Source organism: Papio anubis, chromosome 14, assembly GCF_008728515.1.
Source record: "Papio anubis isolate 15944 chromosome 14, Panubis1.0, whole genome shotgun sequence".
Classification (NCBI taxonomy): domain Eukaryota; kingdom Metazoa; phylum Chordata; class Mammalia; order Primates; family Cercopithecidae; genus Papio; species Papio anubis.
This window is the reverse complement of record NC_044989.1, coordinates 92,858,221-92,873,983: the sequence shown is the minus strand read 5'-3', so window position 1 is coordinate 92,873,983 and position 15,763 is coordinate 92,858,221. Positions and strand designations below refer to the sequence as shown.

Sequence of the window (15,763 nt, the reverse complement as noted above, 5' to 3'; positions counted from 1 at the left end):
CCTAAATGATGGGTTTCCAGGAGCTTCCAGGATGGTGAACACAGCGAGGTGCTGGGAAGGTGGAAGGCCCAGAGAGGGCATGCCGGCCACCCCCCACCAATACCTCACTCTATGGCTGTTCCTGAGTTGTATCCTTTTATAATAAACTGGTAAATGCAAGGAAAGCGTTTTCCTGAGTTCTGTGAATTATTCTAGTAAATTACTGAACCCCTGAGGTGAGGGTGTTGGAACTGGTGAATGTATAGCCAGTCAGTCAGAACTATGGGTGGTTCCTGGGACTTGTGACTGGCAACGGAAGTGGGCAGCAGTCTTGTGAGACTGAGCCTTTAACCTGTGGGGGTCTGTGCTAGCTCCAAGCATTAGCATCAGAATGGAATTGAATTGCTGACACTGGTTGGTGTAGAAGAACTGATGTAGTAACACATATGGTGTCAGAGAAAAACCACATACTTGGTTTAAGAAGTGGTGTCAGCAAAAAGATATCTCAATGTGGCTACTGAAAAATTTAAATTACATGTGTGGTTTGCATCATAGTTTTATTGGACGGTGCTGATCCAGACAGAAATCTACGTATCTTGGCACAGAAAATGACTGTGTTATTTTATGAAACAAGAAAATATAAGCTAGGAACACACGTGTATAGTATGTTCACATTTTAGTAAGGGGATCATGTATCTGTGGAAGTTAACACAAAGTTAACTGCGGTTATGTTTCACAATAAACAATAGAGACCTAGTATTTGTTATGATCAGCATTAATCCACAAAGCATCCCCTCACTGTGAGATCACGCTCCAGGGCTCAAATGCCTAAGAGCACTTCACAGGTCCCCAGGACCATTAATACACGATGTTTTCCCCAGGTCCTGTCCCTCCAAAATTAAAGCAAATTCTATATCTCAAGTCATTCACTAGTCAACTGACAAAAGAACACAGCTAAATGTTTTATTAAAAGTGAAAAAAAAAGTCTTAGAAAAGGAAAGCATAAACCAAGACTAACCTCTAGGTAGGTTCTGGGAACGAGACCTTCATTTCCTTTGGCATCCTTAGCTATCCACCAACCATCAGGTTTTTTTTCAATTACAAGGAGAATTTCCCCTTTCTTAAAGCAAAACAAAACATTTTAAATAAAATTCAATAATCATGAGTCTATATCATTACCAATGATTCAAAATAAGTGCTGAAAAAAAAAGGCAAAATTTTTTTAATCCAATATTTATCAAAAGCTTCCCTATCACCCAACCCCTATGTATTCTGCCTAACTCACCTAAAACCATAAATGTGACATCATTTAATGGATCATTCCTTTTGGTTACCTATCATACACTTCAACCATTTATGCAAATGGGAACCATTTTTCACAATCATTTTTAAGGTGCCAAAGTTACTCCAAAAGTTCGATTACTGTGTAAAATATTTTTTAATGTTGTAATATCTCTGGAAAAGTGTCTTTCAGAAGCAGCATATACACTCCCAAAGAAAATCAATTCCATTAAAGTTAAACCCTATATTTGAGCAAAAATAGTATTTACTGAATGCAATTACCCACTTAATTTACCAGATATGTTTTGAATAACACTCGCTCATTTATAAAAATAAAATATCTTTGAAGACAAAAGCATTTCCACCCCTGAGGACACTACAAAAGCAAACACTTTCTTAAAATATACATTATTGTCTAATATTGAGGCCATTTTCCAGAAGAATTTGAAAAAAAATCAATAAATTAAACCATATAATTATTTGCATAATATTCTTATGTATTTTATTATTAATCAGTTACTAAACTTTGAAGTTTAATATAAGAACCAAAATTCATATATTCACTTAAATTTCTTTGACTCATTTCTCTAGCAAAAAACACAGGCTCAAAATCACAACTTCAAAAATCACAACTTTATTGTTCTGTCCCACCTGCCACTTATTTATGCCCAGGCCAAGCAAGTATGGACACAAGCCCCTCTCATATCTAAGCTAACAGGAAAGACTGCTACAAAACGGCAGGAAGTGCTCCCTTCTACCTCCACCTATGGACATTGCCTAACTCACTTGAATGAATTTACACATGTGACATTCAACAACAAATTATAAAATTTTACCCCTAAGTTAGGAATTCTCAACATTAAAGCCACTTTCAAAAACCTATTTAGAGGAGGTAACTTTAGTAACACAATCTCATATTACTACTGCTTGTAAATCATAATTATTACTTATTTAAATAGAACATTAAAAAACTTCACTTTAAGAATCTGTAATACAGGTGTACAGGCAGAGTTTTCTTATTCTGTTCGGTATGGACATTGATCCTTAGGTTAGGTTTCAGTCTTATTCTACCTACCTTAAATGTAAGATCTCCAGCTTGCTGAGCAGTGAAATCTCCAACAGCGATGTATTCTTCACTGGTTAATGGTTTGTGATATTCATTTTCCTCTTTCTCTTCCTCTTCCTCCTCTGTATCTTCTTCCTCCCCACCACTGTCTTCACTTTCTTCACTTTCACTTTCTTCCTCTTGTTCAGTAGATGCCCCAACTCTACAAAAAGTGTTTCTGGGTAGGACTACTTGAAATAATATATAAGAACAGACAAGCTATGAGCATTAATTCTAAATGTACATGAATATCCCATATTTGGAGCTGGCAAATAAAAGAAATAAGGGAAAATACAATGAACAGTTTCTACCAACTAGCTAAGAAGGTGTGCCTGGAGAGACTGAGGCAGAGAGGGAGCTGAGTCAGGTATGTGAGATGGCAGGGCATTACTGGACTTGAGGCCAGGAGACTCGAATTCAAGTCTTGGATTCGTCCATTAAGCAAATGCTGTTCAAGCATTATTAGGAAGTACTTAGAGCACAGGCTCTGCTAAATTTAAATTCTGGCTCTATTCCTTCTTTGCTGGATGACCTTGAGTAGGCTTCTTTTAAGCTCTTCATTTCTCATTGGTAAAGTGGAGATAATAATAGAACCTGCCTCCTAAGGTTGTCATGAGGATTAAGATGAGTTACTACTTGCAAAGTGTTTAGAACAGTGCTTGCCCATAGCAAGCTTTCCATAAAAGTCAGTTATGATGACGACACTGGTGCTGTAGGTCAATTTCTGTGTCAGAGAGACACACAGTGGACACAAAGGTAAACCAGACATGATTCTCTATCCTCAAGGAGCTTGCAATGAGACAATCTAGAAAATGGAGAATTATAAAATAGTGCAATAGGTACTAGAGTAGAGGTATACACAGGATACTAAGAAATCAATCACACAAGAGGGACACCTAACCCAGGCTGCATGAATGGGAATCAGAAAAGGCTTTAATCAGGTCTTGAGAGATGATACAGAATTAATCAGGTAAAATGGGAGTAGAAAGGAAGGGCAGGGAGAGCAGAAAGGAGATTTGAGATTAGGAAACGTCAAGTAGCTCATGAATGGTAGGGCAAGCCTTGAGGAAAATGAGTGAGAGTTGAGGCTGAAAAGAAGTATGCAGAATGTAGCCCAGGTGAGCTTTACCTTTAAAGTCATCCCTAAAAATGAGTAGGGGAAGGACATGATTCCCACTTTAGAAAGGAGACAAAGCTACAATGTGGGGAACAGATTAGAAGAAGGGCTAAAGGTGAGGGTGGTTGTTGAAAGTGAGAAGTGACAACACTATTAACTAAGAAAACAGCATAGGGATGAAGAGAAAGGAGGTGAATAGGAGGGTGAGGAAGAGAGAAATGCCAAAATAACGTTAGCTTGGGCATGTCACTAAATCTTTCTTTTATTTATTCACTCAACGTTCAGCAAAGTTTAAATTTTGGGGGGTACCTACTGTGTGACAGACACTACGAGCTTGGGCTATAACAATGAACAAAACCAAGATCTTTACCCTCCTAAAGCTTACATCAGAGAAGTTTGTCTTTAAAATGGGAAAACAATACTTAGACTAATGCAAATGAACATCATTAACCATAAAACTAGTCAAATATAAGATTTGCTCTGGAATAAAAAGAAATATTAGCTTAACTTTGTTTAAAATAATGGTAGGACACTCTTATACCACAGCGATCTAAAACATAAACAGGGATGTAACAACCATTTTTATACCACAAGAATAAAAAAATCCATAAAATGTCATATTGCTTTTCAATGTGTCTTTTCCTTCTTTAGGAGTTATTTTGTACATATTTTATATGGGTCAATTATTCTAAAATGTTGCCAAAAATAATGTGAACTTGATACGTTTTTTCTCCTTCATTAATGTAGTGCATTTCAATGATTGATTTTTTAATATTAAGTCAACCTTACATTCTGGAACAAGTTCCACTTGGTCATGATGTATTTCCCTTTTGAAATGCCTCTAGATTTTACTTGCTAATACTTTATACTGAGTTTGTGCATCTGTTCATGAGGGCCTTGTAATTTTCTTCTAGTGTTCTTGTCAGGTTTTGATATCTGTGTTATTGAGAGTTTATAAAATGATTTGAAAGTGTTTCTTCTTTATCTGTTCTCTAGAACGATTTTGTAATATTGGCACTATTTCTTTCTTAAATGTTTACGATAAATTCACCAGTAAAGCTACCTGAGAGTTTAATCTGTGGAAAGGCTTTTAATTACAGATTCAACTTCTTTAGTAGATATTTTAGTAGAACTGTTAAGATTGTCTATTCATCTTGTGTCAATTTTAGTACATTTTCTTTTTAAAGAAACTGATTTCATCTAAATTTAAAACTTATTCACATAAGTTGTTCATAGTATCTTCATAGTACCTTTTTAATGCTTGTAGAATCTGTATTAATTTCTGTTTTTTTTCTCTTTCTCTTTTCTTGATCAGTAATGCCAGCAGTTTATCTATTTAATTAATTTTCCAAGAACCAGTTTGGCTTTGTTGATATTGCCTACTGTAGGTCTGTTTATTGTTCACTGTTTTCTGCTTTTATTTTTATTATTTCCATCCTTCTGCTTTCCTTGGGTTTGTTGTCCTTTTTCTGGCTTCTAAAGTTGCATGTTTTAGTAACTGATTTTCAACTTTTTCTTCAAACTATACATTTAAAGATATAAATTTCTGGCCAGGTGCGGTGGCTCACACCTGTAATCCCAGAACTTTGGGAGGCTGAGGTGGGAGGATTGCACAAGCCCATGAGTTCAAGACCAGCCTGAGCAATATAGTGAGACCTTGCCTCTACAAAAAATTTAAAAAATTAGCCTAGCATGGTGGCACACACCTGTAGTCTCAGCTACTTGGGGAGGCGGAGGTGGAGAGGATCACTAGAGCCTGGGATGTGGATGTTGCAGTGAGCCGAGATTGCACCACTATACTCCAGTCTGGGTAACAGAGACCCTGTCTCCAAAACAAACAAAAGATAGAATTTTTCCCTCTAAGCACTACACTGCTTGCAACCCACAGTGATTTTATTATCATTCCAAATATTTTCTAATTGCCACTGTTATATTTTCTTCGAATCACAGTTTATATGGAAGTGTGTGACAATCTGCAAACATGTAGTAATTTTTCTGTTTTTTTTTTTGAGATAGCGTCTCGTTCTGTCGCCAGGCTGGAGTGCAGTGCTGCGATCTCTGCTCACTGCAATCTCTGCCTCCCAGGTTCAAGCAATTCTCCTGCCTCAGCCTCCCGAATAGCTGGGACTACAGGTGTGCACCACCACGTCCAGCTCATTTTTGTACTTTTAGAAGAGACGGGGTTTCACCATGTTGGCCAGATGGTCTCTATCTGTTGACCTCATGATCCGCCTGCCTTGGCCTCCCGAAGTGCTGGGATTACAGGCATGAGCCACTGCGCCCAGCCACATGTAGTCATTTTGAATTATTTTTCTGTCACTGGGTTTTAATGTCATTCCAAGTCATCAAAGGAAAAAATATATATATATATACACACACACACACACACACACACACACACATACACACACTACATAATTTCAAACTTTTGAAATTCGGTGACAATTACTTTATGGTCCAATATGGTTCATTTTGGTTAATGTTACAGATGCACTGAAAAAAGTATGTATTTACATAATACCTACTTGGGTGCTGTGTTCTACACATATATAATCATGCACTGCACAACAATGTTTCAGTCAACAATGGGCCACATATACAATGATGGTCCCATAAATCTAATACCATATTTTTACTGTACATTTCCTATATTTGGATATGTTTAGATACACAAATACTTACAGCATTGTGTTACAATTTAATTGCCTCCAGTATTCAGCACAGTAACATGCTGTACAGGTTTGCAGCCTAGGAGCAACAGGCTATACTATATAACCCAAGTGGATGGTAACCTATACCTTCTAGGTTTGTGCAAGTACATTCTATGGTGTCTGTACAATGATGAAATCACTTAATGACTCATTTCTCAGAACATATCCCTATCATTAGGAAAGGCTTCACTATGCATGTAAGATCAAGGTGGTTAAGGATTGTGAATTATCTAGCTCTGTTTAGTTCTGGCAACTTTTGCTTTATACATTTGAACCCATGTTACTAAATGCATACACATTTAGGGAGATTTTTTTTCCTACTGAATCGACCCTTTCTTTTATCATTATGAAATGTCCTTTCTTAAATAGCAAATTCCTTTTAGCCTTAAATACCTGATATTACTGTAACCATATCACCTTTGTTTTGGTTATAGAACAAAGAATATCTTTGTTATAGAACATGGAATATCTCCCGTTCTTTATTTTCAATCTCTCTATAATGGTATACTAAAGTGTATCTCTTCTAAATACTATATATTTAGGTTAAAAAAAATTCAGTCTGACAATCTTTGTTGTAACTGGAGTGTTACTCCGTTTATATTTACTGTAACTATCCAAATAGCTGCATTGAAACCACGTTAGTATTTGGTTTCTATTTGTCTCATCTGTTTTTTTTATTTCTCCTTTCTTGCCTTTTTTGGGTTAATCAAATCACTTTTAGTATTCCATTTTATTGTGTTGTTTTACTAACTACACTCTTCTTTGTATTATTTTGTTACTGATTGTTTTAGGTATTACAATATGCATCCCTAACTTATCAGTTTAATTGAAATATCACATTTCACCAAAGACAAAACACCTTTAAGATAAATAATATAATTCCATTGACCTGACAGCCTTTGTGCTATGCTGTGCTACTGTCACATTTTCCTTCTACATATAGTCAGTCCTTGTAACATGCAGATTCTGTATTTGTGAATTCATTGGCTCACTAAACTTTATTTGTAAACTCCCAATTAACACTCGCAGTGCTTCTGTGGTCATTTGTGGACATACACAAAGCAGCAAAAAAACTGAGTTGTCTGGCGTACACATTCCCAACTGAAGTCAAACATGGTGACACCTGCCTTTTTTTTTTCAGCTCTCATACAGGAAAGTGTCCTTTTTTGCAGTCTACGTAGTGCCACACATTTTGCACTTTTGTGGTGGTTTTGTTTGTTTGTTTGTTTCTTTCTTTCTTGTGTGTGATTTTGTTGTTTAAAATGGCTCCGAAACATAGCGCTGAAGACCCGTGTAGTATTCCTAAGCACAAGAAGGCTATAATGTACCTTCTGGAGAAAATAAGTGTGTTAGATAAGACTTGTTCATGCATGAGTGACAGTGCCGTTGGTGTAAATTCAATGTCAATGAATCAATAAAATATATGAAATAAGATGTCTTTAAACAGTAACACAAGGTTGTATGTTACTCAGTTGACAAAAACATTGTGACCAGAGGCTCACAGGAGTCTTGTCTGTATTTCCCCAGGAGTAATGGTTTAGTATTTACTAATCAAGTGTTCATGGCAACTTTACACAACATAGCTATTGCAAATAATGAGAATCGACTGGATACTTTAAATCCCCAAATATATCTTTTGCTTTACATAATTGAGTGTCTTTTAAAGGCATGTAGAAAAGAAAAAAACAGGCTTTTATATGTACCTACATACCCATCTTCTTCAATCCTTTTTGAAGATCCAAATTTCCATATGGGATCATTGTCTGCTAGCTGGAAGAACTTCCTTTAATATTTCTTATACTTCAGATCAGTTGACAAATTTTCTCAGCTTTTGTTTGCCTGAAAATGTCTTTATTTCACTTTAATTTTTTATACTTTTGCTGGATACAGAATTCTGAGTTGATAGTTTCTTCTTTCAATGTTTTCAAGATGTTACTGCATTGTTTTCTGACCTGTATTTTTTCTCATAAGATGTCAACTCTGATTCTGTCATTTTTCTCTAAATGTTTCCTTTTTTCCCTTGGCAGGTTTTAAGATTTTCTATTTATCTTTGGTTTTTCAGTAGTCTGGCTATGAGGTACCTGTGCGTGGGTTTCTTTATATTGATTCTGTTTGGGGTTCCCTGAGATTCTTGGATCAGTGGATTGATATCGCCCTTAGATCATAATTTTAAAATGTTTTCAGTCACTATCTCTTTAAATATCTCTTGTGCTTCATTCTCTCTCTTCTTCTGAGACTTCAATTACAAATCTGTTATAACTTTTAACAGTGTCCCACCTCTCGCTTACATTCTGTTTTGTCCTTTGCATTTTTTTATTTTTGTGTATCAGTTTGAAAAAGTTTTAAGCTGTCTTCGGGTTCACTGATCCCTTCCTTCTTCTATTGTATCCAATCTTCTGTTAAACCACCCAGCAAATTTATTTCATATATTGTATTTTTTTAGCTCCAGAATTTTCATTTTGGTCTTGATAAGTTTCCATTTATCTGCTTAAGATTCCACTCTATTCCTCTTATCTATCTTTTCCTATAAATTATTTAACATATTAAAAATTGTTTTATGGTTCTTATTTGCTAATTCTCACATCTCTGAGCTACTGATTATTTATTCTCTCGATTTTAATACATTTCCCAGATTTTTGAGTCTATACATTGAGTCAGATTTTGGAAGTTCTCAGCCATTAGTTTATCGATTGTATTTTTTAGTTATAGAATGTTCATTTGATTTTTCTATACTTGAATTCTCTTAAAATACACCCACTTCCCATATCATTCATCTTTTCTTCTATTTTCTTTACTACATTAATCATATTATTTAGAAGTCCTTGTCAACTAACTCTGTATCTGGATCATATCTGGGTCTGTTTTGATTGACCATCTTATCACTTGTCACTTATTGATCATGTATTTTCCCCTGCTTTTTTGCATTTCTAATTTTTTTTATTACTGGTTACTGTGATGGACACATTACAAGACACACTTACAGACTTTGGATTACGTTAGATTCCTCTAAGAAATTTTAAATCATTTAATGTTACACAGTTAAAGTATCTTGTTTCTGATAAGGTCTGCTTTTAGGCTCCTTTACAGAAGACCTACTTCAGCTTTGTCTTTATTCCTAGATCATGGTTGTTACTCTCAGGGTGTTTTCTTTACTCCTAAGGCCTGGGTCTTCTGTGATCTCTATCAAATGCCTGAAGCATTTCCCAAGTCTCTTTACTAGAGCTAGGTACAAACTCCAATATTTTTCCAGGACCATATGATCTCCAGAATCCATTAAACTCTCAGTCTCCCAGCAGGTACTTTCCGCCAGGCCTCACAGGCATCATGCCCCTAGACAGCCCAGGAGACCTTTCAGACTGCTGGAGTTGCTTCTTTGCAGTTCCCTCCTCTCTATGGCACCTTGCTCCACAACTCCCAGTGAACTGGGCAGCTCCAAAGTGTGATCTCTGTCTCCTCAGTTGAGTAAGACTACTATTCCCTGCTTGGAATCTACCTTCCTCCACAACAGCCCATAAATTATTCCCAGGGAAAAAGTCTAGGTGAACGTAGGATTTGCTTCACGTGTCTCCGTATATCAAGAATATCAACCCTGTTTGGTAGATGCTCAATGACTTCAAACGAATACTTTGTATATTTTGTCCAGACTTTGTAGTCATTTATGGTGGGAAGGTAAGTCCAATACCAACTACTCTGCCATTCTCAGTACTAAGAATCGGTGGAAATTCTAGATCCTTGCATCTACCACCTTCAGCATTTCTTCTCCAGGTACAGTATAAAGGTTGGAGAACAACACTGAAAGAGTCTGAATAACTGGTTTTTTTCTTTTGCTTCCCACAAATTGGGTTTGTTCATACAGGTTGGTATCCCTAATCCGAAAATCCAAAATCCAAAAGACTCCCAAATCTGAAACTTTTGGACCGTCAAAATAACACTCAAAGGAAATGCTGATTGGAGCCTTTCAAAATGTAGATTACCAGATTAGGGATGCTCAACCAATAAGTACAATGCAAGTATTCCAAAATCCAAAACAATCCAAAATTAAAGATACTTCTGATCCCAAGCATTTCAGATTAAGGAATACTCAACTTGTATATGTAAGTCTTCTTTACAACTTTTAGAAGCTATTATTAACATACACTCTGGCAGAAAAACAATGCATGTCCCTGCTTCAATTTTTTTTTTTTTTAAATAGAGACAGTGTCTTACTCCGTTGCCCAGGCTGGAGTGCACTGAAGTGATCATAGCTCACTGCAGCCTGGAACTTCTGGGCTCAAGCAATCCTCCTTGCCTCAGCCTTCCAAGTAGCTGGGACTATAGGTACGTGACACCAAGCATGACTAATTTGGGGTTTTTTGTAGAGATGGGGTCCACTATATTGTCCAGGCTGGTCTTGAAGTTCTGGCCTCAAGTGATCCTCCTGCCTCAGCCTTCCAAAATGCTGGGATTACAGGTATGAGCCACCACACTCAGTCTTTGCTTCAAATTTTTAAAGAATGTTTATGAAAGGGAGAACGATGCAAGTAGACTGTCCAAATCATTTCCCTTTTACACATCAACATTGACATTAAATATATCATCTTTATTTTCTAACATTTGTTCATTGAGTTTTTCAGATCTCTGTTTTGTTTCCTCAACTAAATTATAAATTGCCTGAGGGCAGAGACTATGACTTACACTTCTTTCTATCTCTCATGGGATCTAACACCTTCTATTATAGACAATAAATAAATATTGACATTCTATTGTTAGTGTCATTTGTTTACATCTCTACTGTTATATGTCTTTGAGTTAAACATTAAAGCTATTGGTGACATTTCTTAAAAAAAGAAAAAAGAAAGATAGAAAGGAAGCATACTCAGTTATATTTTTTCTACTTATTGTCACAGCAAGGCCCTGCAGTTGTTGGGTAAGCTTGTCCAAAAGAGTATGCTCCTCTTCTTTTCTCTGGTTATAGTTTGCAACAGGTGCAGATTCATCAGCCTATGAGAGAATATAGGTCAGTTTTACTGAAAAATTAACTGCAATTTCCTAATTTCAAAAGAACAACAAAAAATTCCAATAAGTGCTATAAAAACAAGTAAATATCAGTGTGACATTACACCTATCTTAGAGAAATAAATTAGATTTAAAAGAAACAGGCGATTGCGTTGGAATGCAAACCAAATGAAAAAATAAAATTATACCACTTGTTTTAGGTTTTTGTTTCATTTTCTTGCTAAGTACTATAGACCTTCCATAGTCAGTAAGAGATATGTTCTGACAGAAGATTGGCTTTAGGGTCAATAAGACGGCACCAATCCCAAGTTCTGCCACTTATTGACAGAAGAGGCATGGCTGCTTCACCACTGAGAGCTTCAATTTCCTCACCTGTAAAACAGGAATAATTAGGTTTTCAAACAGCCTAAGTTGAAAAGTTTTGTGCCACTAGAGAAATTTGGATGAGCTCTTCAGTGACCACATATCTCAGATGCAATAAAGGGGAGTAATATACAGCTGGAGAGCTGCCTTTCAGGTGCCTTCCACTTTAAAGGCTCCATGAGTCTCCGGACCTGGACATCTAGGGGTAGCCAAGGCTCATGCAAAAAAAAAAAAAAATTCCTGAAGGGATTGTCAAGGTTAAATTCCTGTTCCTCCTATTTTTGCAGAGACATTGATATCAGAGTTGCCATTTGATACAAGAAGCTTCTTTACCACTTACCCTCAGGGCCAGACTATGCATTATTTCCCCATGAGGAAATTAAAATAGAAACAATTCTAAACTGTAAAACAAAGAACTCACAAAATGCAAAAATAAAAATAGCTCCTTCCAGGATTGTCTGAATCCTTAATAGCAGGTGAGTTCATCAAAGCTGAACATTTTTCGGTAGTTGGAGTCTTGAATTTTGCTTTGCTCCCAAGCACAGACTTAGCAACCCTGTTTGGCAAGCCAGCACTGGCTGCAGTTAGACTACATTGCTAATGTAAACCCAGGAACTTACCAGCTTGAATTAACTCCCACTGAATAAAAATACTTGTATAAGAAGAGATGTTTTAATAATATGATTAACCTCAATACTTACTTTGCTTAATTTTTGAAGAGCATTTTTATTTTCATCTATAGCCTGCTTTAACTGGATACATCTAAATTAAAAAAAAAAAAAGAAAATATATTGATTTTTCTATTGTCAGAACCAGAAAGCTACTTTATAAAATCATTCAGTCATTGAGCAGGCAAGGCAATTAGCCACTGTATGAACAATGCTAAAAAAACTGACATATAAACGCTTTTCCACCTGTTAGCTCAGATGATCCTCATAGCCAACTGTAACACACATAGACATGATAACCAAGCTTCAGAAACCTTCAGTGTGTCTGGGCATCAGTTTCCTCTCTCTAAAATAAGGAAGAATGTTGGACTTTAAAATGCTTCTCCAACTCTACAACTCCATAAACCTAGGAACCTCCATAAGCCTCAGAGACAAAACTAAAGTTTATTGTGTGCCAACCATGTTAAGCAGTTTACAAGCATTACCTCATTTAAGCCTCATAACAACCCTCACTCCACTTAAAGAAAGTGAAGTTCTAAAAAGTGTCCAAGTCCACATAGCTGCTCAATGGTACAGCAACAATATGAAGGCAGTTTAGGATTCCACAGTTGGCCTATTTGAGGCCACTACAGCACATGCCTGCTTTGAGCTTGGCTTGTCCAGACAGGTCCAGAGTTTTATTTATCCTACAGATGCTTCAATTCAGCATTAAGTCTTAGACACCCAAATGAAAAGTACAAAAAATGACCAAATATGAGCTATGAGCTATAGCTCATGATATTTTTTAAAAATCAAATGCTTTACCCAACAATAACCTACAAAAGTCATCTTTTCATGCCGTTAGAGTCTTTTTTTTTTTTTTTTTTTTTTTTGCTTATAGATGTGAGTGAAATGAAATAAGTGTGAAAAAGGGAATAACAACGTTGATCCAAGATGGCCGATTAGAAGCAGCTGTGGCCTGTGGCACTCACTGAGAGGAATGAAGAGAGGCAAGTGAATTCAGCACCTTCAACTGAAATATCCAGGTTCTCACATTGGGACTGACAGGGCAAACAACTTGACCCATGAGAATGCAGAAAAGCCAGGGAAGAAGGGGAACAACAGCCAACCCAGGAGTGGCATGGTGCCAAAGGAACCCCCATCCCCAACCAAGGGAAGCAGTGAGTGACTGTGCAACCCTGCCCAGAAAACCATGCTTCTCCCACGGATCTCTGCAACCCACAGATCAGGAGATCTCCTGAGTTCATGCCACCAGGGCCTTGGGTCCAATACACAGAACTGTGTGGTATCTTGGCAGAGCCACTGCTCAGGCACACACAGTGACCCAGGAATTTTACATATTCTGGCCCCAGGATCCCCAGCAAAGGGGGATATCCATCTGTATATATCCCTAGAAAGGGAGCTGAATCTAGGGAGCCAAGCAGCATTGTTCCATGGGCCCCACTTCCATGGCCCCCACTTCCATGGCAACTCACAAGTTAAGACCCACTGGCTTCGAATTCCAGCCAGCCAACCAAAGCAGTCTGGAATCTCTCTGAGGCAGTTCCGAGTTACCGGGGGCAGGGGTGGGTGCCATCTCTGTGGTTCAGTAGACTTAGCCATTCTAGCCTGCTGGCTTTGGAGAATACAAATGGTCTGGACAAGAAAGAGTCTCCCCTAACGCATCACATGTGCTCTACCAAAAAGGAGCCAGACTGCTTCTTTAAGTGGGTCTGTAATCCCATTCCACCTGACTGGGTGAGACCTCCCAAAAGGGGATTCCAGCCACCTCCTACAAAGTGCGTTTGGGCTGGCAACAAGTCAGTACTCTCCTGGGACAGAGCTTCCAGAGGAAGGAGCTGGCTGCCAGATTTGCTGTTTTGCAGCCTTCACTGGTGGTACTTCCAGGTGTGGGAAAAACTGAGGCAATTAGGGTCTGGATTATAGCAAACCACAGCAGCACTACAGTAGAGTGTCCTGACTGTTAAAGGAAAAACAAACAAACAAACAAACAGAAAACAACAACAACATCAACAATAAAAACCGAACAAAAATCCTATTTAAAGGTCAGCAACCTCAAAGATCAAAGGCAAATAAGCCCATAAAGATGAGAAAGAATCAACACAAAACGCTGAAAACTCAAAAGCCAGAGTGCCTCTTCTGCTCCAAATGACCACAATCCCACTCCAGCAAGGGCACAGTAGTGGGTTGGTCCTGAGATGGCTGAACTTACAGAAGGAGGCTTCAGAAAGTGGGTAATAAAAAACTCCATTGAGCTAAAGGAGCATGTTGAAACCCACTGCAAAGAAGCTAAGAATCATGATAAAACAATACAGGGGCTGATAGCCAGAACAGCCAATTAAGAGAGGAACATAACTGACCTCATGGAGATGAAAAACACAAGAACTTTATAATGCAATCACAAGTATCAACAGCAGAACAGACAAGGCAGAGGAAAGAATCTCAGAGCTTGAAGATAATCTTTCTGAATTAAGACAGGCAGACAAGAATAGAGAAAAAAGAATGAATGGGATTATGTATAGAGACCAAACCTATGACTGATTGGGGTACCTAAAAATGACAGGAAGAATGGAACCAAGTTGAAAAACATAACTCTCCCAACCTGGCAAGACAAACCAACATTCAAATTCAGGAAATCCAGTGAACCCCAGTAAGATACTCCATGAGAAGATCAACCCCAACACACATAATCATCAGATTCTCCAAGGTCAAAATGAAAAAAAAAAAGTTAAAGACAGTCAGAGAGAAAGGCCAGGTCACCTACAAAGGGAAGCTCATCAGACTAATAGCACACCTCTCAGCGGAAACCCAAACCCTACAAGCCAGCAGAGATCAGGGACCAATATTCATCATTCTTAAAGAAAAGAAATTTCCAACCCAGAATTTCATATCCGGCCAAACTAAGCTTCATACACGAAGGAGAAATAAGATCCTTTTCAGACCAAGCAAATGCATAGGGAATTTGTCACCACCAGGCCTGCCTTGCAAGAGCTCCTGAAGGAAGGACTAAATATGGAAAGGAGAAATTGATACCACCCACTATAAAAACACACTGAAGTACACAAACCAGTGATACTATGAAGCAACCACATAAACAAATCTGTAAAATAACCAGCTAACATAATGATGATAGGATCAAATTCACACAAAACAATACTAACCTTAAAGGTAAGTGGGTTAAATTCCCCAATTAAAAAGACACAGAATGGCAAGCTGGATAAAGAGCCAAGATCCACTGGTATGCTGTCTTCAAGAGACTCATCCCATGTGCAAAGACACACATAGGTTCAAAATAAAGGGATGGAGGAAAATTTACCAAGCTAATGGAAAACAGAAAAAAGCAGGAGCTGCAATTCTAGCTTCTGACAAAACAGACTTTAAACCAACAAAGATAAAAAAAAGACAAAGAAAGGTATTACACAATGGTAAAGTGTTCAATTCAACAAGAAGAGCTAACTATCCTAAATATATATGCACCCAATAAAAGATCACCCATGTTGGGAAGAGATCCCCAAATCTGGCCATAAACTGGCCCCAAAACTGG

General features: G+C 37.6%; 1 protein-coding gene across 3 annotated transcripts in view; it reads right to left on the bottom strand.

The window, feature by feature from the left end:
• Positions 1 to 15,763, bottom strand: part of NPHP1 (nephrocystin 1) — a 69,046-nt gene that overhangs the window by 40,394 nt on the left and 12,889 nt on the right. For all 3 annotated transcript variants that reach the window (XM_003909113.5, XM_009184938.4, XM_031655375.1), the window contains exons 3-6: positions 12,253 to 12,313; positions 11,049 to 11,173; positions 2,336 to 2,528; positions 998 to 1,099 (exon numbers count right to left, since the gene is read on the bottom strand). In XM_003909113.5, coding sequence (XP_003909162.3) covers positions 998 to 1,099; positions 2,336 to 2,528; positions 11,049 to 11,173; positions 12,253 to 12,313 — 481 coding nt within the window. The remainder of the gene's footprint in view (positions 1 to 997; positions 1,100 to 2,335; positions 2,529 to 11,048; positions 11,174 to 12,252; positions 12,314 to 15,763) is intronic.